General features: G+C 33.5%; 2 protein-coding genes across 2 annotated transcripts; one reads left to right on the forward strand and one right to left on the reverse strand.

Annotated features, from left to right (window-relative positions):
* Nucleotides 1–6,194: 6,194 nt before the first annotated feature.
* Nucleotides 6,195–8,098, forward strand: LOC113723093 (uncharacterized). The gene has a single exon (XM_027246357.2). It carries the CDS (start codon nt 7,044–7,046, stop codon nt 7,968–7,970), a length of 927 nt encoding a protein of 308 aa, XP_027102158.1. The 5' UTR covers nt 6,195–7,043; the 3' UTR covers nt 7,971–8,098.
* Nucleotides 8,099–12,107: 4,009 nt separating this feature from the next.
* On the reverse strand, nt 12,108–16,052 carry LOC113722923 (thymidylate kinase). The gene is made up of 6 exons (XM_027246155.2): nt 15,618–16,052; nt 14,587–14,946; nt 13,705–13,816; nt 13,572–13,631; nt 12,758–12,862; nt 12,108–12,410 (listed from the first exon to the last, which is right to left on the reverse strand). The coding sequence occupies exons 1-6, from the start codon at nt 15,644–15,646 to the stop codon at nt 12,294–12,296; spliced, it is 783 nt and encodes a 260-aa protein (XP_027101956.1). The 5' UTR covers nt 15,647–16,052; the 3' UTR covers nt 12,108–12,293.
* Nucleotides 16,053–21,375: the final 5,323 nt, after the last annotated feature.

Genomic DNA, 21,375 nt, shown 5'->3' on the forward strand with positions numbered 1-21,375 from the left:
TATATGTCTGAAAATGTGTGCTCAAGCTCAAAATTAAAACTCTTCAAGAGAGAAGAAAAAAAAAATTGAAAAGTCAGGTTGAAGAAACTGCTTTCTTTTTATCCCTCCATTTTTTTTTTTTTTTTTTTTTGGATAAAACGTCACGAGGTTTTGACCTTGAAAGGTACTTCTTGTTGGATTAACCATCGAGAGTTAAGAGAATTATACTCACCCTAAAACGAAGACAAAGAAAATAATGATGATAATAATAATAATGTCACTAAATTAGCAAAGAGTTGTTATTTGCCTGCTTTCATGATTTGCTTCTTTTCTCACATGACATACCCAAGATTGATAAGTTCCCAGAAATAATATATTATATGACTCTCAGCTCCCTTCATTTGATTGTCTTCTTCTTTTTGGTCGATTGAATCCCGATCACTACAACCCCGGGAATCTGCATTCGGTCAAGAAGAAGAACGGGTGAAGAAGATTTGCAAGATTCTCTTCTTACACCGAAGTATCTTTTCTTCGGGCTGGGCTTACCTGAAATATGACATCATAGCGACAGCAGCCTTCTCTCCTCAATTGTTTATGGTGTCCCATTTTTCTGAAAGGTCGAGTTTTTCTATTGAATGCCAAGCTTAATACTATAATATAGGGTAGAGCCAGTACAAAACTTGGGACTAATTTCATTTTGCATCTCCCAACTTATACCACTTTTTTACTTTGCACTTTAAATTTAAATTTGAACACTTTACGCCTGAAACTCTTTATTTTGGATACTTTGAACGCTAAACTCACTAATTTATTTTATTTAAGTCCAATCAATGATAATAATAATGTTACCAAAATTAATGACGTAAAGAACATTATAAATCAATGACAATGTGCCAAGAGTGATCAAAATGAGCCAAAATATCACAACTAAAACAAAACAATACACTGCCATCACTTCACATCATCCTTTGTGTTGTTAATTTTGCTAATAATATTAGTGATTGTGACGATACAAATCAATGACAATGTGTTGAGAGTGATCAAAAGGAGTCAACAGATCACAGACAGGATATAATTAATGTACTACCTATTAACGCAAGAAGTTACTCTTGAACAGTAGTAATCAGCAAGGGTTGTACGTACGTTGTTAAATAACTTTACATAGTAGGAGTTGGAACAATAAGTTAGGAGCTTTTCTCTTTTTTGTTTTCTTTGATCTCCCTTCAATGTCATTTTGTTCGCAGTGACTGATCAGATGTCACGTTGTTAGCAGATAGAGGAGTGAGAATCATGAGATCAATATGATAAAACTGACATGTATAGTTTGGACTAATACGAGAATGGTTACTTTGAGCTAATATACAACAGAGAAAGACACAAAGTTTTAATTTGATTTAAGACAAGTTACTTCACAGGAAGGAACTAGGGGGGATTGGGAGGGGCAGTCACTTTTGAAATTTTTATTAAAGATCTATTTTGTAGTTTACCTTGTTAATTAGGAATTCAGAATCTGATATTTCTAGTCCCCCCAAGAAATTTTTGTGTTTATCCCTTATATCCCTACCCTCTATAATTGTAAGTCTTTTGACTTAACAGATAGGGTTAATTATATTTTGCCTCTCGAACTTGATCTTTTATAACACTTTGCTCCTTTGAACTCTAAATAATACACTTTGGCCTCTTTATTGGCTAGCCAAATGTTAATGATGAATTTTTCATTCAAAATTTTGACAAAATAACAATAATACCTATACAAAATGATTGTAAAATAATGCTATACTGTTGGTTAGAATATGGAACATCTTATTAGAAAAATTGTGGATTCACATGATATAAAAAAAAATAGGGAAACAAAAAGATGGCAAAGTACTAAAGAATTGAAAATTTGTGTTATGGAGTACAAAAGAATTTAAAACTTTCTAAAACCTCTACACTAGTTTCTCATCATTTCTCTTTCTTCCTTAAAATATAAATAGATTGTTCTTGATAATTTTCACTTACCTTATAGCTTTCACAAAATTCTTATGAGTCAATGAGATGTGAATTGGAATTTTTGTGCCATAATTGTACCTTGTTTTATTTTTTGTTTATATTCTATGTTATTTTGGAAAATTTTGAGATTCTCTAAACACATTTTTTATTAAAATTTTATTTTTCAATTACATATTTATCTAGTATAAAACATATATATAAAAAAAGTGCTATAGTAAAAAAATTTATCAAATAAATTGCATTGTAAATACACTAATTAATTTTATTTCATCTAAAGTAAATACTGCTATTGGCATTGAGATAACGCATTTAGCTGCTTAGACTTCTTTCTTATAGATTTTTAATTTTTATTGCTAAAAGGTCAAATGCATGATGTACTGGTGCTTAAATGGATTTAGCAACTATTGAAGAAATATTTATTTATTATGTCATAATTGTCATATGTGTTCAAAAATTAGTTAGGGATATTTTGGTCATATAAAATGTAACATCATCTTAATCCCGTCAACAAATTAACCAATGTATATATATTTGGCGTTCAAGTATAACTAAATGCCAAGTTCGAGGGGGGCAAAGTGTAATTATTCCTTACAAATATTCTTTGAGATAAAGGTAACAAGTTAGACAAAGAAGGTGGAGTTTTTACATTGTTAATTAAGAACGATTTGTATGGATAATAAATAAGGTAAATCATCTAATAAAATTTGAAAAACCAACTATTTTATTTGAAAGAAAAAATAGCAGCATTAATATAATTAAGAAATATAAAAAGAAATTAAGGCGTGGGACATAGGATGGAGAAAGAACAATTTTTTACGCAAGTCAATTTAAAATACGTTAAATGATGGTTTATAAGTACGTTGATTTACAATACAAAGTTATGCCATAGGTATTCTACCAAACTAGAAGAATTTAAAGAAACTTGAGAGTTTTATATCTACGGTCTGTCTAACAGGTAGTCGGTTGTAGAGCATTCGTTAAAATATATTTCATGTATTATATTTTTTTGAAATATGAGATTAATTTAAAAAAATGAATAAATAAAATGAAGGATAGGTAAAATTAAATAGGAAAAGCATATAAATGCAAGAGATGATAATAATTGTTAGTATATGTATAATTAAAGAAACAATCCACAACTTTGACAGTATGTGTTAGTATGTGCATAATTATTAGTATGTGTATATATTTCAGGTGTTATAACAATTGTTAATGAGTGCTCTAAGGGCACTCGTTGGAAAAATCCTTAAAAGAAACAATCCACAACTTTTAGTGTCTCCCTATCTCTCTCTCTCTCTTACAGAAGTAACTTCTTTTCCTTTTTTTTTTTTTTCATTTGTAAATGAAGGACAAATGTTGTTGGTAGCATCTCAGGACTTTGTGAAATATCGAATATGACCTTCTGATCATCTAAAGTTACGTTCACATTATGTGAACAAATCACCTTCTTGTTTAACCAACCGCTCCACTTTTTGTAAGCAACACTCCTTGAGTGTGCCAAAGTTACCATCTGGATATAGATGGTATGTCAAAAGCATATATAATTGAACTTTGAATTTTTCAATTAACTTTGGTTTGAAGGTCTGAGGAAAATTTAGTGGATTCTCAAATTACTGCTTTAACTTGTTTGGATTACTACTTTGGAGGTATTTAGTTTGTGATCCACTAATTAATTTTAGTGTTTAGAAGAATTTTAAATAATTGATAGGTTACAAAATTAACTACCTACCAAGTAATTCAAACCAAACCATTAGAAGAATTTAAGAGGATTTTAAATTTTTTTTTTTTGGGGTCAAATCTCTCAATCCTAGCCAAAACGGAGATAAAGATTACTAGCATCTGTTTTAACAAAACCTGAAAATCAAAGCACTAGACCAGGCTGGATAAAAGGGCAGTTCCAATATTGACAATGCCCATCCATCCAATAGAAAAACAAAGGTTGAACACTTGCCAGGGTAAAACGCATAAAAAAGGTAAAAGCAAACAACGAGTCAAGTGAAGTTAGGCTAGCATCCACCAATACCTACCTGGAGAAGCTGTAGTAGACTGAGGGACTGGAAAAAGCCTTGGCCGTTGGAAGCAATTAACGGGAATGCCCCGGCCCCAAGGCAGGCAGGCTAATCCACGTGTCCCCGCTATTACAGGAGCAAAGCTTCCAAATTTATTCATGGTGGTTCATTGGCTGTCAGAGCGGAGGCCGGTCCCGTCATCCTATTCACTACTGGATCATGGATGGACAGGACCTGCGGACCATTCATTCATCCATCCATCCATCCATTACCTGCCAAATGCCAATATGGAGTCTACTGCTGCTCTATGCTGCTGCGAAACAACCAATCCTTCCTTGCCTACATTTCTCGCATTTCACCACCGTCGATGATGGTCGATTTTTATAGCACGCACGCGGACGGGGAGGAGGAAAAAAAATATTACTGTAATAAATAAACGAGAGGAAGAAAAATAAAAAATCATGCATGGTTGATTGAGATTGATGGCCGATTCACAGTTTCCACTTTCTGACGAAGTTTTTTGGACGCCCGCCCGCGCAAACAAACACTACTATTAGTATTAGAGGTTTACTATTTGGAAATTAAAATGAATTACTAACATATATGTGCCGTTCTGGTTTTGAAGCGTGCTTAGAAGAAGAAGTTGAGAAAATTATACCTAATCATTTATGCAGAATGATCTTTCATTCTGGCGGCCCCGCTGCGGCGGTTCTCCGGCCTGATTCTAGAATTTAGCGCGCAGTAATTTGTAGGATTATGAATAAGTACAGCATCACATGGAAGGGAAGAACTCGAACTGATGTTTTGTGATGTGAATTAGTAATTAGTTGTGCCGAAAGAAATCGTCGGTTGACTGTTCCTCATCCTATAAATCGAGATACAGTAGTCTTAACTCCTGCTTTCTACTTTAATTTTTGCGAAATTTTTCTAGCATGTTACATTCCGTGATGTGTACGGGGAAAATTTATTAGGAAACCAAGTTATTTTCTCCATAATGTATATTCAGTTAATTTCCTAACTTTTAACAGTAGAATTTTGGGACTGAAAGTCAAACCAAACTATTCGATATTCTGAATTGAGCGCAGTTCGATAAGAGTTCATTCTAATTTGGCTCGTCAACTAATCAGATTAAATTTGAACAAAATTTTACGTTCGATAAGTGTTCAACTTCGGTTCAAACTTGACTCAATTAGTATAAAATTGAAATTCATATGAAAAAGAACTGAAAATACTCGAGCTCGGCTCGATAAAAACTCAGTTGAATTTGGTTCCATAAATAAACAAACTAAACTTGAATATAATTTCAAACTCGATAAAATATTTAAACAAGTTCGAACACTATGCTTTTGCATATTTCACATACCAGAGAATGAAGAGAAAGGAAAATGAAAATCAATGAGAGTGTTGTTTGAATAGGAGATTATTTGAGATAATTATTGTAGCACTTTTTTTTTGTGATGTGTTGCATATGAGATAAAAAGGCGATTGAAAAAATAAAAATATATTAAAAATTATATTTGTGACGCAAGTTTACCACGTAAGTAAGCAGCAAGACGTATTCCATATTTTTCGGTGGTAAGCAGCAAGAAGACGTATCCCAGATTTTTCAGCTGCAGGGAAAGTGAAGCACATCAAACCATCAACAACCGCACAAGTCACAAAGGGGACTTTCCCGGGATGGATTCTTGCTGAGTTTCGTCAGAGTTACATTGGATTTTCTAGATCACAACGTGGTGGAAATGGAATAGACGCTGCGACTACTTTGAAACTGATCTTAGCACTCCACGAAGATGCATGTCACATTTACAAAATTCAAAATTTATATACAAATTCTGTGTTTAGTTCTCATAATATCAGTACATTGGTGTAGGAAATATTAATCTTTTTTTAAAATATAAATAAAAAAAAAGGGGAAAATCCATTAACATTTCTCATATCAATATTCGTATAATATCCATGAATACCCGTGATTGGTGGACACCAGGAATAGCATTTTCCTTCAACTCCTCCAATCAGTTAGAAAACTCCTTCCACCTAAAGCTCGGCCTCAAATCTTTGGAAAGATTTTATTCGCAGTTATGACTATCCATACGTATTCGCTCTTATTTCCACTCCCAAACTGGGTAGGTAGGTATCGGTCACAGCAAGAACTTGATCTTTTTTTTCTTCTTTCTCATCCGTTCATTTTTAGCAAGACTGACCAATTGGTGTTGGAGAAAGCTTCTTAATTATTGATATTCCCAATTCCTTTAATGATTGACTTAATCATCTGTCAAAACACAATATTGATCAACGTTTTCACTTATTAGGAGGAGCACTACTTGATAGCCATGCACTGTCTACTGCCAGCCACCGCAGGCGCAGGAGAATTTTAATTCTCTTCTCCTTGATAGCCATGCACTACTTAATTTTTTTACTGTCTTCCGGTCCCAGTAATTTTAATTCTCTACCGCCAGCCACCGCAGGAGAATGGCAAAGTCATCGAGCAAAACATTTTTGTTCTTGCATGTGTTACTAGCTATTGCACGGCTGGTGGAAAGAATCATTGAGATTCATGATTAATGCTGAAGCGTGAGAAGTAAACCTGATTTGCAGTCGAATAGATCATGTACATTTTCATTTGGCACACCTGTCCCGGTTCTGGAACCTATCGACGTCAGTGATTGAACAAAAAACATGCTGTATACCCCGAGGATCGGCTAGGTGTCCCTCTATCCATGGCAATTGTTGGACACATTTTGTCGTGGGATTGGTTGGCTAAAGTACTCCGATCGGGGAAAGGGTAGTTAAATCTCTGAGTGGGTTCCATACCAGCTGTGGCCAATCACGCATCTGCATTTTTTCTGCAGTGTCTCTTGTTATCTTTAACATGTGTCCCCATTTTATTACCCGCTGCAGGGCAACAGGCATATCCTGATTTCATTTTTCTTCCATTGTATAGAACTCAGGTAATTATTTGACATTCCACACAGCTCTGAGACCTCCATATTGACCGCTATGGATCTGGACAAGGGGACAAGAGACTAGTCTGGGAGATTTTATTGGTGGACGTGACTCCGATATATGGGTGGAAGGCAGACTGACTTTTGTTCATTCCCAGATAATTCCTTAGATTATCGGATGATGCTCAGGTTCCGGCCAATAGCCCCAAAGCCGATCGACGGTCAAGCCAACTCGACCCACTTGCTGCCCGAAAAAACAGACGGCAAAAGTGTTGGAAGAGTACTTAAAAAGAAGAAATATGCAGGAAATAGAAAAAATAGTCAACTTCGTAATCCCAAGAGAGAGAGGCGCAATAGAAAATCGCCTGTTGAACCGTCATCATTAACCAGCGAGCAGGGTTCCAGTTCGAGGGACGATAGTTTGGTGACGCTTCAGCTGCTACCGAAAAGATCAGATGATGATAAGGAGCAGGACTTGAAGAGTACTGGCCAAGTTTGGTGCTCTAATGCTGAGGATTATCCCAGAAATCCCGACCTTAGATGTCTTAGTCAATCGAGTTCTAACGATTTTGTTGGTTATGAGAAGCCGGTCGCTATGATTGAATCGAGGGTTATCGTGGAAAGAGTACTGACAAAGGCATGCATGGAGTTGGATGGATTAGGGTTAGGGTTTTCGGACGTGGACAAGATCAATAAAATCTGCGCAGATCCCTGTCCAGGATTTGTATCAGATTTTTCAGGGAAGGTGCAATGGGTGAACGAGGCGTTTAAGAAGCTGGTGATAAGTGATCAAGAACATAAAAAACATCATCATCATCATCATCAGGCAACGGAGTTGGGAGTAGAGTTGGTGGTAAAACAAGAGTACTTGCCATATTGGGATCCTTCGTTTGCGTGCACGGTGAGATTTGAGTACGTTTGGGATGGCCACAAGTGTTCAAGGGTCATTCCCTGCGACGTATGGAGGATGGACTTCGGTGGCTTTGCATGGAAACTAGACATCAACGCTTCACTCAGTTTGGGCCTTCAAACTTATGCGGGTTACTGAATCTTAGAACTCAAGCACATAGAGGTACGGCATATAGAACAGATCCTGTTCAAATAAGGTCGTGCAGGCTACTGAACCTCAATATCTGATGTTAAGGTTGCACTTTTTTTTCGTTTTCTCCCTCTTAATTGCCGTGTTTGTTTATCTTGCGTTGCTTCCAACCTTCCAAAGTCCCCTCCCAAAAATTTTTTTTAAAAAAAATTTCGAAGGTTAACAAGTTCTAAGAATAACGAGCTTTGGTTTAACCTGGCCAAAACATGACAATATTTTATCAACACTAGTAGAGCATTAGAAACATTTTTCTCAACGTCATTCCAACTACGAAAAAAAAAAAATCGTCAAACCTGTCTGTTTTGAGTCGTCCAGTTGATGATGAAGTTGGACCATTTGTGGACCTTTCTCCCATAAGGGCAAATCAAATGAGACGAGGTTGCTTTCCTTATGCTTCAAACTCAACTTCACTTTGATTTTTTAAAAGGAAAAAATACTTTTTGATGGCTTGAATGAAGCTTTTGGGTTCTTTGTTTTTTATTAATTGAAACTACATTTGAATGTCTTTGTTTTAGATTATTAGTTCATATCACGAGCAAATATTTGTTAGACACGCAATCTATAACAAATATTTGATAGTACTTTACGATGGTAAAAACATAATTCGAATGTGAGATAATGAATTCGCTGGCAGTATCTCATTGCATAAATTCACGTGCAAGAAAGAAAGTGAAAAAGTCTTAAACCTAAATTGTGAGTACGTCAATCAGAAGAATTTGTTATTTTTGCAGCAACTGAATTTAATGGACCGGAACTTTTCTTTTCTGTTTTTTTTTTGGTCCTCAAGAACCAGACTATATACATTTGGGTGCAAAAAATATTTCTGCATCGATCGGTTGATGAAGCAATATCGATTTTTTTTTCAAAAAAAAAAAGTTTATGTTCAAGCAAATTATTAAAGACTGCGCGTGAAAAAAGCCCTTCTCATGCAAGAAAACGTAATCATCTCTGATGAATTTGGAATCCCAAAAGCAAAACTTAGGTTGCTAGCATTTACCTTTAAAAGAACTTGCTACTTTCTGCAACAGTGATCACAAAGCAAACAGAAATTGAAAACTGACCCATCCATGTTGCATCAGCAGTAGATCATTGAACTGATATTCAATATTGCGAGACACTGTAGAACGTCATACCCAGTTCATTACAGTCTTTTCACCCATCGAATTTCATGCTTTATTCCTAAACCACAATGTAAAATCCTCATTGGTGTTGGTAAATTCTCATGTAAAATCCTCGTTGGTGTTGGTTTTTCATAAGCTGCACAAGGCAAACTTCTAGGTAAAGAAATTATCTTAGTGCAGCATATGGTGATTCTGGATTAGAAAATTTTCATAAACATCCTCTAAGTTAAGTTTTACGACAATCGCATGAAGCTCTTTTGAGATTTTAAAAATTACACTTATCCCTTTTGGTAGTACTAATTTTACTCTAATACTTCACATGTTACATAGAACTATAACTTCTAGCAAAAGAATGAAGACACAAAAAAAAAATTGAATAGAAAGTTTTGAGCTTATCGAATAGAAAAATCGACTTGAACTCCAAGCTGACATTTTGAACTCCTATTTGATTCAATTGAAGCTGAAAATTTTGAGTCAAAATTAATTAGTAGTTGTAAAGTTCGATGTCTTTCTTTTACAGCCTTATGCGCGCTTATCAGACAATCAAATTAGTGTCTTCCTGAGACCAAGATTTACAAAAAGAAATCATTCCAAAATGTAGTTATGAAATCGGTTTCAAATATGTGTTTTCCTTTGAGTTATGAAGAGGGAAAATTTGAATTGTTTTCCATGATATATGATCATAGAGAATGTATGCATGAACAAAGAAGATTAGGGGTTTTGATGGTCGAGAGGCTGAGTTTTTAGATTGTTGGTTTGGTATGTGTATTTTTTGAGTGTTTATATAAAACTTTACTATAATTTTGATTGAATAGGATTTGTGTGTCAATTGATAATAGTTTTGATTATATAGGATTTATGTAATAGAGATAAGGATCATGAATAATACAGATGGATAATAGAGATAAGTGTAAATTTGGAAATAAATAAAGTTAACGTCAAGTTAAAATAAAATTAACACCAAATTAACTATCTACACAGGTTTTATTATTGTAAAGATTATAGTAGTATTATTCGGTTTGAGGGTAGTTTTGTCTGGAAAAATGCAAAAGGTTACATTGGAGCCCTAAAGGCTAAAATTGGAGCACGAATATCATTTCCTTTGTAAAAATACCAAGTCAAAAACTGGGGGGTCCCAACCCAAGCAGATCTTTTTAAAGTGCGGAAGATGGGACAAGGTTGTGAAATTGTATGGTTGAATTGACAAAATACAGCATGGAAGATGGTGGATGGTTGTTTTCGTTTTTTTATTATTTAATTTGATGGAAAGTAGCAGAGGTACTTTTTTAAAATAGGAAATTCTGCTCTTGGGTTGGGTTTCCATTATGTAAATACGGGAGGAGGGTGTAATATTTATTAGAACCTAAAATCACACTTACGGGAGCTTTTATAAATCTAAAGCGAAATTTAGAAAAGGGAAAATCGCTCCTAACATTTTGTAAAATAACTTTTTTCGTCCTTTACTTTTAAAAATGTAATTTTACGTTCCTTATAAATTCATATTGGTCAAATTTGATCCCTATTTATGTTTTCGATTATTTTTTTATCGGAATCTACCATGTGCCTTGCACATGGTCATTTTTTAGGGGTAAAATTGTCAAATACATTTTACATAATTTGATCCATAGTTTCTTACATTTCACAAAATGAATTTTTCTGTCTCTTACATTTCAAAAAATAAATTTTTTCATCCCTTACTTTTTGAAAAATAATAATTTCACCTGCCATTAATCATGTGTATGATAGTTTTTTCTTATTTTTGAAAACTCATATATATATCTATTTGATTTTATTTAAACAGTACATATAGCATGCAATATATCTTTATTTAATTTCATCTGAATAAGTTAATTGTAGTTGTAGATGAAATCAAATATAGATATATTACATAATATTCATATTGTTCAAATGAAATCAAATAAATATATATATATGGGTTTAAAAAAAAAATTATTCGTACACATGATCAATGAGAGGTGGAAAAATTCATTTTGTAAAATGTGAGAGACAAAAAAATTTATTTTGTAAAATATGAGAGACGAAAAAATTGAATTATGTGAAATTTGATTTGATAATTTTGTCCCTCAAAAAAGGATTACGTGCAAGGCACGTAATCATTTTCAGATCAAAAACTAGTCGAAAACCTAAGTAAAGATTAAATTTGACCAATGTGAATTTGTAAGAGACATAAAATTACACTTTTAAAATTGAGAGACGAAAAAAGTCATTTTATAAAATGTGAGAGACGTTTTGAACGATTTTTCCTTTAAAAAATTATCCCTTTAAATTTGTCAATCTCATTGAGTCTATTTGTATAGCTTATTATTTGCAAAGGTTTATTTAATTGTACTAAAAACACATTTTTCAACTATTTTTTTTCATATCACATATTCCAAAGCAAAATAACACCTATAATATATTTTTAAAAAATTATCACAAATAATCTCCCACCCAAGCACACGCTCATTTGCCACTGGCCATTTAGTCGAGTGGTCATCACCATTAAAGGTGATGCTGGAGGTCAGGGGTTCAATCCCTACCTCCCACAAATTTGCCACAATTTATGGAGATCTTAATTGACCTTCATCGATAGAGTCTGTACTCACATCGAACCCCCACCCCTTCCCCTTAGACTAGGCTAGATTAGGTTATAGGATATCTATCGTTTCAACAAAAAAAAAAACACACGCTCATTTATGCCGCAACAGGGGAAATTTTTGCCAAAGTTTAAACGCACCAATCGATTCGATTCGTTTCGTTGGCTCTACCAAGATGAGACCCCATCAATTCGATTCGTTGGCTCTACCAAGTCAATATAAGATTTTATATCTTCACAGAGCAATTCACACGTTCGTGGAGTTATATGTTAGTTATATGTTTAGATAGAGTATTATTTGAAATAATTACTATAAAACTTTTTGTGATGTGATGTATATAAAATAAAAAAAATAAATTAAAAAATATATTTATGATGCAAGTAAAATATTATATAAAATAATTCAGCTATCCAAACACACTGAATCAGAAGACTCCGAATCAGAGGGCATCAACAATATTACATGAAATAAAAAGGTGGATTCCAACAATCTTTTCACACTTTGACCTACAAATTTTACCGTTCCAAACAACCAGAGGACATGAACACGTGCAATTAAGAAGACCAGAGCTCCGAGAGAGATTTGCCTTCTTGGCATGTACTGATGCAATCGACCGCCATTTCTCTTAGCTGTGCCTCAATAACTCCGATAGGCAGGGTGGCATCAACAACCTACGAATAACAAAAGAAATAAGATCATCGCTAATATGGAGAATGCTCCAGCCCCATAACTTGTAAGCCCAGAACATCTGTTTAATGGCCTCAACATGACAAAATGGATAGGACACTAAATTCACAGCATATAAACTTTTACACAAACATAGCATCATCCATGTGACAATCAGCATTTCTTGAAAATTGTGGATACGCACAGAAGGCAAAGGCCTTGAGGTAATCGCCCATTAACGGCACCAAAATAACTTGTAGACTCTATAAAACCTGGAGTTCCTCACACAACACAAAGATCATTTCTGCATCGAGAAAAAAGAATGAAACGACTGGAGCTTTATATCTATTACCTTCCAAGATGCATCAGAGAGTGCCCGATAAGATTGTGCAACTTTCCTTTGAAATTCAAGCTGCTCATATCTCTCCCCTCCGTAACCTCCTCTTTCAGCAGCTTTCTGTTATTTCCCAAAACGATCAATCAACTTAGCGTGGCATACATAAATGACAGGTGTGCTGCTTTTCGTATGGGTACACCAGAATATAAAGGAAACGACAACCAGTCCTTTAAATCCATGGAATCCAATTGAACATGGATAAAGCACCACCAGGTGAGTGCATTTTTTCAATGAAGTACACATTGAAGAGTTTAGATATTTTCATATTAAACACTGTTACCAATTCTAACAAACAAATGTGGTGTTAGGCAAGCACCATCTACACCACTCAGAATGCAGCTAAAAAAAAAAAAAAAAAAACATAATAAGAGTAATTAATGTACGCCCATCCCAAGTGAATGTCGTCATTTAATCCTCAAGTCAACAGCACTTTTTTATGCTAATCATTTAAAGCATTTAATTTTACATAGTATAAACATATTACTTATTTTCATACAAAAGTTTCCACCAAAAACCAAAGATGAAAGATAAACATGAATAAGAGGTCCGATTGCTATAAAAAGTCGCACTTGGACACACAGTTCGGATGGAGAACAAAGTACATCCCTCATTGAGAAATAAGGTACTCAAATCAGTCTTTCTCCTCATTCATCTAACAAAAGATTTGCCAGAATAACAGCATATCTACTACAAATATGCTGACTTCTGTAAGAGATCAAGCACAACACATAACTCTTATTCTGGATCAAGTGATTTCATTAAGGATTACCTCTGGTGATATGTCAAGGTAAACCACCAAATCTGGAGCCCACAACCCCAACTCTGGAGCCTGCAGAAGAAGTGGAGCATTACGACTAAGTAATCCAAAGTTAGATGCCAGAGCAAACTAGAAGTGTCTTTACCTTGCACCATTCAATATCAAGTCCCTTGGCAGAAGAGAAAGCTACCCCAGAATAGGCATACCGGTCAACGATGAGAGTGGTTCCGCTCTTCAGCTTAGCTTCCATTAATGATCTGCAACAAATCATCCAATAACTGAGTACAAATACTTCACTTAAAATTCACTTTGTATGCAAACAGTATCTGCACAGTCACACATAGACCGTTTCAACCAGACTCAGCTATAGTTGTAAGAGCCAGTTGCACCGGCCGAAAAATAACTAAAGTGACTGTTACAACCAAGCCCTTAATTTCAGGTAAGTGCAAGACTAATGTAAGACTTTTCACCAAGCTCAGTTTGTGATACTGCATCCCAGCCTGATTAGGTAATTGTTTTTCTCGCCTATCTTACCAGCTGATTTCTACAGTTTCCTCAAATTGGTTTAAATCACAATTCAGAAGTTTCAACCCTCCTTTTAGCAACAGAGACACCAATCTGCAGACCTGATACTCACTCTATAGAATAGCAATCCATGTTTCACCACAAAAAGACATCAAATCATTATCCAATCGGTCTAACACCAACTACATCCAAAAACCCAGAATGCACTTCTGTAACTTGTTACTGCAAACTCTTTTGCAGGTTCACTAATTTATATGCTACTTACATGACCAGTTTTGAGTCACTTCTAAAATCAAGACAACAGAAGCATGCAATTAACCTAGATAGGACTATTTATACTGCACGACGCAAGAAGACTACTAAAGATGGAATTGCAATTTCCGGTGAACGTAACATTAATAATTTTGATCTATTGACCCGTGTAATTACATGTCAACTAGTAACCTCATATGTCTCCAACACAGAATTACAGAAATAGAAGCAACCAGAAGGGGACAGCAACCTTTTCTCCCACCGATTTGCACTGAAGAGTAAATGAATGGCATGATCATCCAACTGTGATTGGTTGGAAAGATAAGATGAAATCATCTGGCCAACACCGGTATCTCTATCAGGAAATCTCCAAGATTCAACTGAATGTCCCAGTCTCTCCAAGGATGAAAGAAGTCTGCTACATTGCGACGTCTTTCCACATCTGTCCAGACCTTCAAAGACGATTAAAGCTCCTCTTGGATCCCACTTCGAACTAATGCACTGATTATTGTCCATGCAGATTTTTGTAAACAAATGCTTCGACGGGGACTTCCAATTGAAACGAGAGTTCAATGACTTGCAAGGCCCTAGCCTTCCAATGTATCGAAATCTAAACATAATAAACAAAGACAAATTTTGTTGGAAGAAGAAGAGAAAGCAAAAATGAGAGCTTGGACCCGAAAATGCGGAGAGAACCACAATGACAAAAATGGCATTTCCTCAAACAACTAAAAGCATATTATGGAAAGGAATCAAATCGTTGGCTGAAAAACCAAGGAGAACCTATATGACGACTATTGGCTAGTTTCTTCTGTTTTTGTTTTTGTTTTTTATTTTCGTTTTCATGATGTACCAAGTTAAATTAAGCCGCATTTTTGACAAGCAAACTAAGGCATAGGTAAGCAGGCTGGGGGAACCTCCCGTCCAGTCAAAATTGAAACTAAAGGTACAGCTTTTGGGAGATAAAAGAGCATAACAGACGCTCATCAAGATACATCTGATTGCAGCTAAGGAAAAGAAACTGATCTGTCGCCATTCAAAATTTGCAAATTTCTGGGCTTTTCCCTTGACGGGATACTAGTTTCATGGATTCAATTTCACATTTTTGTAATAAAACCAACGAACCTACTGTTGTGCCAACGAATTGCGAAGACATGTTTTTTACTTCGTTGATGCACAAAAAGAAATCCAACAGCGAGCAGAGAAAGTCAGAATACTACTGTAAATTTAGAACATCAACAGACAGAACAAGTGAAAGTGGTTGAGTAGAGCCCAACTTACAGAGACTCACTAAGCCAAGTAGCAGGCATATGTCATACGTATTTGGGAGCCCTTGCACCATTCATGCTAGCAATAGACTCGACTGATTTCCCAGATCCCAGATCCAACGACCTATAGTAATTACGCAACCCAAAAATAAAATAGCAGAGATCAATTTCGCTGGGGCTCTCGACACTAAAAATGGCGGAAATGAATATCGAATTTTGTGGGAATTTGACGGGCGGGAGAGACTTGGGAGTTGGGAGTCGAAGGTTAGAGCTACTCTTGAGAAGCCATGACCATCCTCTAAGCTTTGATGGAGCGGAGCACCAGGATGTGCAAGAGCTCGAAGGAGGGAACGCTGAAAAAAAAAAGGAGAAATTTTATTTATCATTTTCCCCCCATTTTCAGGATTCCTCTTCGAATTTTCAATCAGACGCCCGACTACCCGTGTACACCAGCTCACCCCGATCACTTTTTTGATGAGTATCCGTATCCCGCATCGCACCCGTGGACAGGCAGCAAAGTTTAGGTTGAATGTTATGTTGGGCTGGCATTTAAATGATGCTTGCCAAACCGTCCATCTGCATATCTAGCCCATGCAATTTGTCCGCACAACGGGTTGAAATGTAAATGAGTCGAGGCCAATTCAGTTATTCACAAGTTTATTCGACCAAAATTTCAATTTAACCTGGAGTCGAGATTTAACAACTTGAATATATTTAGGAACTCGAGTTCGATTTTTGTACTTGGGTATCCTGTATCACTCCTATACTCGGTCGAGCTCAAAATCTATTTTATCTTTTAGGAAACAAAATATGTGTGTATATCGTTGGACTTCATGATTTTTTTTTTGTGTTGACTTTTTGTAAGGGTATGACAATTTTAATCAGGTACTACAATTTTGTACTTTTGTCCTCTCATAATTGAATCATGAGAGTATATAATGAATACCTATTTGTTATGCAACAAGTTTTGATAAATAATATATGAGTAAGCACTTCTTTTATTTTTAAGAAGAGCCATAATTACCTAAAGATTTTGTAGACAACAACTGAGTAAGAACCTTCTTCATTTTATTCCCCAATCTAATGATTCGAACCATAATATAACATCTCAATTATAGTTATAAGATAAGCATGTTGGCAATTAAACTGTACTTTAATTTTATTGCACATGAGTAAACACTCTTTCGATTAGGAGCGGGCAAAAATACTTGTCGATCCGAAAACTCGAAACATCCAATCTAATTTGATCCGAAAAATAGGATATCCGATCCGATTTCTCTTAATGAGACATATGAGGGTCGGGTACTACTAGCAAAAAAAGGATACAGATACGGATCCAAAAAAAATCGCGGATACCGAACCCACGTGATATATTATATAAATATTAAAAAATTATGACTCATTTTATAATTTTATAATTTTTAACGCTAAGTTTAAGTGAAGTGACTCGCGGCAAGTTTCCATTTCTTTTTTTTTTATAAGAAAATTGCCTTATTTATTCATTCAGTTGTGTTCATTTCTTTTTTGATTGCCTTTATTTCTATAGAAATTCCAGGTTTGGCAAATGAGCATGCTATTATTAATGTTGAAAATTGAAAGTTTAGAAAGTTGTTGAATGCTTGTTATCTTTGTTTTTGTCGTGTTATAGAATGATGAACCTATAGAGTTGATGTTCACTATTTTAATTTGTATTTTTTGCTTAAGTTGTATATAAAATTATCACGAAACTTCATTTTATCTATTAGATATTATACTACTAACATGTACTAAATTTTTGAGATTGGTTTAATTATTGGATGAAATGTGTGCAAATGTTTATGTATGGATTTTGATTATAATATCTCTACCAATATTAATTAGAAAGTATATTTTTTTTAAGGGTTGGTACCATATGACCCCTTTTTTTTTCGGGGACTCATACCCGAATAGCGGATACTCGAAGACATTATGAGCGAATTATTATCATAAAATGACTGATCTAATATGTTAGGGTTGGATCAGCCAAATCATATGAGGGACGGATACTCGACCCATGCCCACATCTACTTCTGATAGTACATCTAGTCGTAAATTACAACTCTAATCTAGTTAATTTAAGTAACCTATAAATCAGAAAGCCTATCTATACAATTCATCTTAGTGTTATTACATTTTTAAGGTGGTGGGTTATCTTTTAATTTGTATCTGTCACTTAAATTGCGTGTTGTTTAGTATAAAACTATCATAAATCAGCGACAAATAAGTATCATATAAACCATCGCATTCGAACATTCTGTGCATCTATATCTATATGTATTGCATAAGGAGTTTTTAGCAAAAACCCTTTCAATGGTTTCCAAACTTCTCATTCTTTTTTCTAAATTTTTGTATTTATTTTAATACATAAAAAGTAGTGGGTTATAACCAACTCTATCACCAATCAAATTTAAAATTTAAAGCATTCCCACTATCTATTTCATGTTATTACTTATAGTTTGTTATTTATACTTTAAATTCTTTTTACTCCTTAATTAAAGACAAATGCTCACTCGTATGTTATTTTAATACAATGTTATATTTTTATAATTAAGAAATATTTGTCACCACACTAACCGTATAACCACCCCTACAAATGAGCTTTGCCAATTACAATCACGTTTCAAAAAAATCACAAATGTACAACTAAATGAAAAGTTGAGGGGGTAAAGTGCAGCTAAATGTAAAGTTCAGGGGTTTACTATATTTAATCAAAAAAAAATCCCAAGAGCAGAACAAATAGTGAGTTATAGATTTTTGTATTTATTTTAATATATAAAAAGTAGTGGGTTATAACCAACCCTATCACCAGTCAAATTTAAAATTTAAAACTTTTTCATAATCTATTTCATAAATCGTTTGTAGTTTGTTGTTTATACTTTAAATCTTTTTTACTTCTTAATTAAAAACAAATGCTTATTCATATGCTATTTTAATACAATTTTAATTTGGAAGCATACGACATGATCAAGAAACAACAGAACCAATTAGGACTAAATTTTGACCCAAAAAAAATTAGGCCTGGATGCCACTGGCACGTTGCCGTGACTTGCGATGCCAATTAGGATTATTTAACGCTTTTTTCTTTTGCAAGGAGTTAGAATACTGTAAAACTTATTTAGGCAAACTTTGTCTCATCAATGATTTGAGTATCAAATTATTAAATATAATACAAATCATATAATATCAGTCTGCTAAAAAAAATAATATTTTACTAGCATGTGATATTTGCGTACAAAATTTCAGAGGTAAATTAAATATTTTTACTTATATTCTATATAATTTGAATAGTATTTTAGCGAATATAACCATACTATGCAAGACCATCACTATGTATAATTGGAGTTAGCAAATTGTATATCAATCATAATTTATATTTTGCTCGATACCTGCGCAGTTGGTGAGTTTCATCAGTAACATTACATCAAATTTTTAATGTTGTTTCATACTCTTATCAGCATGTGTTTCAAAAAATTATAGGTTTGAAAAAGATATATGTGCTGGAAAGTTAGTTACATGGTTGAGGTCAAGCAAATTTACAACATCATAAGCATTGTTGATAGCAAATTCAAAGAGAATATGGATATGCGAATATACAATTATGCATATGGTAAACTTACTCTATTTAATTTAATTTCTGCACAAATTTTTTAAATTTATAATCATAACCTATACTTTTTTTCATTCTTACTAGATTAAATATTTTCGAATACTTGTTTACATTCAGAGTATTAACATAGAAAACATGTTCTATGAGTTATGCAAAAATTATGGACAACTATGTGAAGGTCATTTTTCAAAAACAGTGTGTATGCATTGTAATGACGTGGTCGATATTATTGTTAGGTAATTAATTTCATGTACCTTTAATTTCAACAAATTTTTATGTATTGTATATAACATTTTATTTGTCAAACAGGTACAATGTTAATATACAAATCAGAGATTCCAGTGGTAACATGCATCTTAATCTACAGGACAGGCATGCACGATTCGTATTTAGTTATGATATTTCTTATCTCAGAAAATTACAAAAAAGGTAGAATTTCTTGATATATGTTTATTTTTTATAATACTATTTATAAACTATGTAAAAAAATGCACTAATTTTGAATTTCGCACTTACTTAATTCTCAGGACAATGGTGATAGGTTGTTCAACCAACGAATCAATTCATGCAAAGATCGTGCATTTTCATTTGTAGTACGCATTTCATAAAATTCAACAGAATTAATTAAATCACCAATTTTGGCTTTCATATTAAAAGTTGATTGGTGTGAAGAGTGTTCGCACTTTCATGCAAGATTATCAAATCGAATGCATAATATTTGTAAGTATTTCATTTTAACAACATTTAATTACATTCATTTTTATTAATATATCATTAATTTTTTAATATAATTTTTTATTATTTTTTCAGGATCTATCTTTCGAAAAGAGGTAAATTTTGAATAATATACACATTCTATCATATTTCAAACCATTGTTAGACAGATACTATATTTTAATTGTATTGGTACAATTTTTTAATCTTTTTTAATTCACCTTTTTATTTTTATTTTTTTAATAATATTAGCACGTGCGTAGCACGGGTATTCACGCTAGTTTTATAATTATTTTGGATGAGTATCAAATGCATTCTCGTAGAAAATTATCGACACTAAGTGGAACTATAACGACATGGTATACGTCCAACATTCTTAAATATGGTTTAAAGGGATCAATTGAAACTCGATTTACAAGTTGAAATTAGTTTGAGGCACTCCGTCCTCTTTTTAAAAGTGGAAAAGTGAATGAAGTGGTTGAGGTTTTTCGAAGAAGTAGTAACATCATCATTTGCCTAAAATTACGACCGTCAATGGGGTTGGGTCAACTTGAGTTTGACTCGTTCGACTTAAAAAAAAATCCGATGAGTTGACCTTTTAGTGAGTCGATTTGAGTTTGAATCTAAAAAAATAGATCAGAATTAAATATGAGCCAAACTTGGGACTCATTAGACTCAAATTCGATATAAGTCAGACTCTTAAATTACGTATATATAATGATATATATAATATATATATTCTGATATTATATATAATTATATATATCCAAATATAATATTAATAAATACTAAATATATACAATTTACAAAATATAAAAATACATTTGAAAACTTTTCTACTAGTTTTCTTGAGAGTCAATATTGATAATGCATAGTTGAAACTTTAACTTTTCTTATTGGTTGAGTAAATTTTTGTATTAGCATAATATTGGTTGATTATTATTATTTTTTGTCTAGAAACACAAATCATCAAACATGTTCGGATTCAAGTCACAAAACTATGAAGAAGTTCTAACATTTGAAGATGTATTGGTTTATGACCGTATGTTTTATTATTATTTTTATATATTTTGAACGAATTAGATATAAATATTATTGAAAAATTATTGATTTATGTATTTTTTAAAATCTATTACTTGTTCATGTTTAGTTTTAATATTGTAGTTTTGTGAACGCTAAATTAGTTTTATAACTCAATAGTTATAGTAATTATATGAATAAAATTAAGGAGCAATAAGTGAATTTGAACTAAACTCGAATAAGGTTTAAAATTTAAATATTTTGTAAGTTGAGTTTGATCATTACGTTTATTAATTCGAAACTCACGACCCCGATATCCAAAAATGTTTTAAATTAAATAAGCTGACCATAAACTCATGAAAATCCGACTCATATAACCCGATTGATGGGCCTACCTAAAATACACTACTAC

The sequence above is a fragment of the Coffea arabica genome, chromosome 5c (assembly GCF_036785885.1).
Source record: "Coffea arabica cultivar ET-39 chromosome 5c, Coffea Arabica ET-39 HiFi, whole genome shotgun sequence".
Classification (NCBI taxonomy): domain Eukaryota; kingdom Viridiplantae; phylum Streptophyta; class Magnoliopsida; order Gentianales; family Rubiaceae; genus Coffea; species Coffea arabica.

Coding starts and splice junctions, on each gene's coding strand:
- LOC113723093 (XM_027246357.2), top strand. CDS start 7,044: ATGGGTGGAAGGCAGACTGACTTTTGTTCATTCCCAGATAATTCCTTA.
- LOC113722923 (XM_027246155.2), bottom strand. CDS start 15,646: ATGCCTGCTACTTGGCTTAGTGAGTCTCT. Junction 13,817..14,586: donor GCAAATCGGTGGGAGAAAAG/GTTGCTGTCCCC, acceptor GATTTGTTGCAG/ATCATTAATGGAAGCTAAGC. Junction 12,863..13,571: donor ACCTTGACATATCACCAGAG/GTAATCCTTAAT, acceptor GGGAAATAACAG/AAAGCTGCTGAAAGAGGAGG.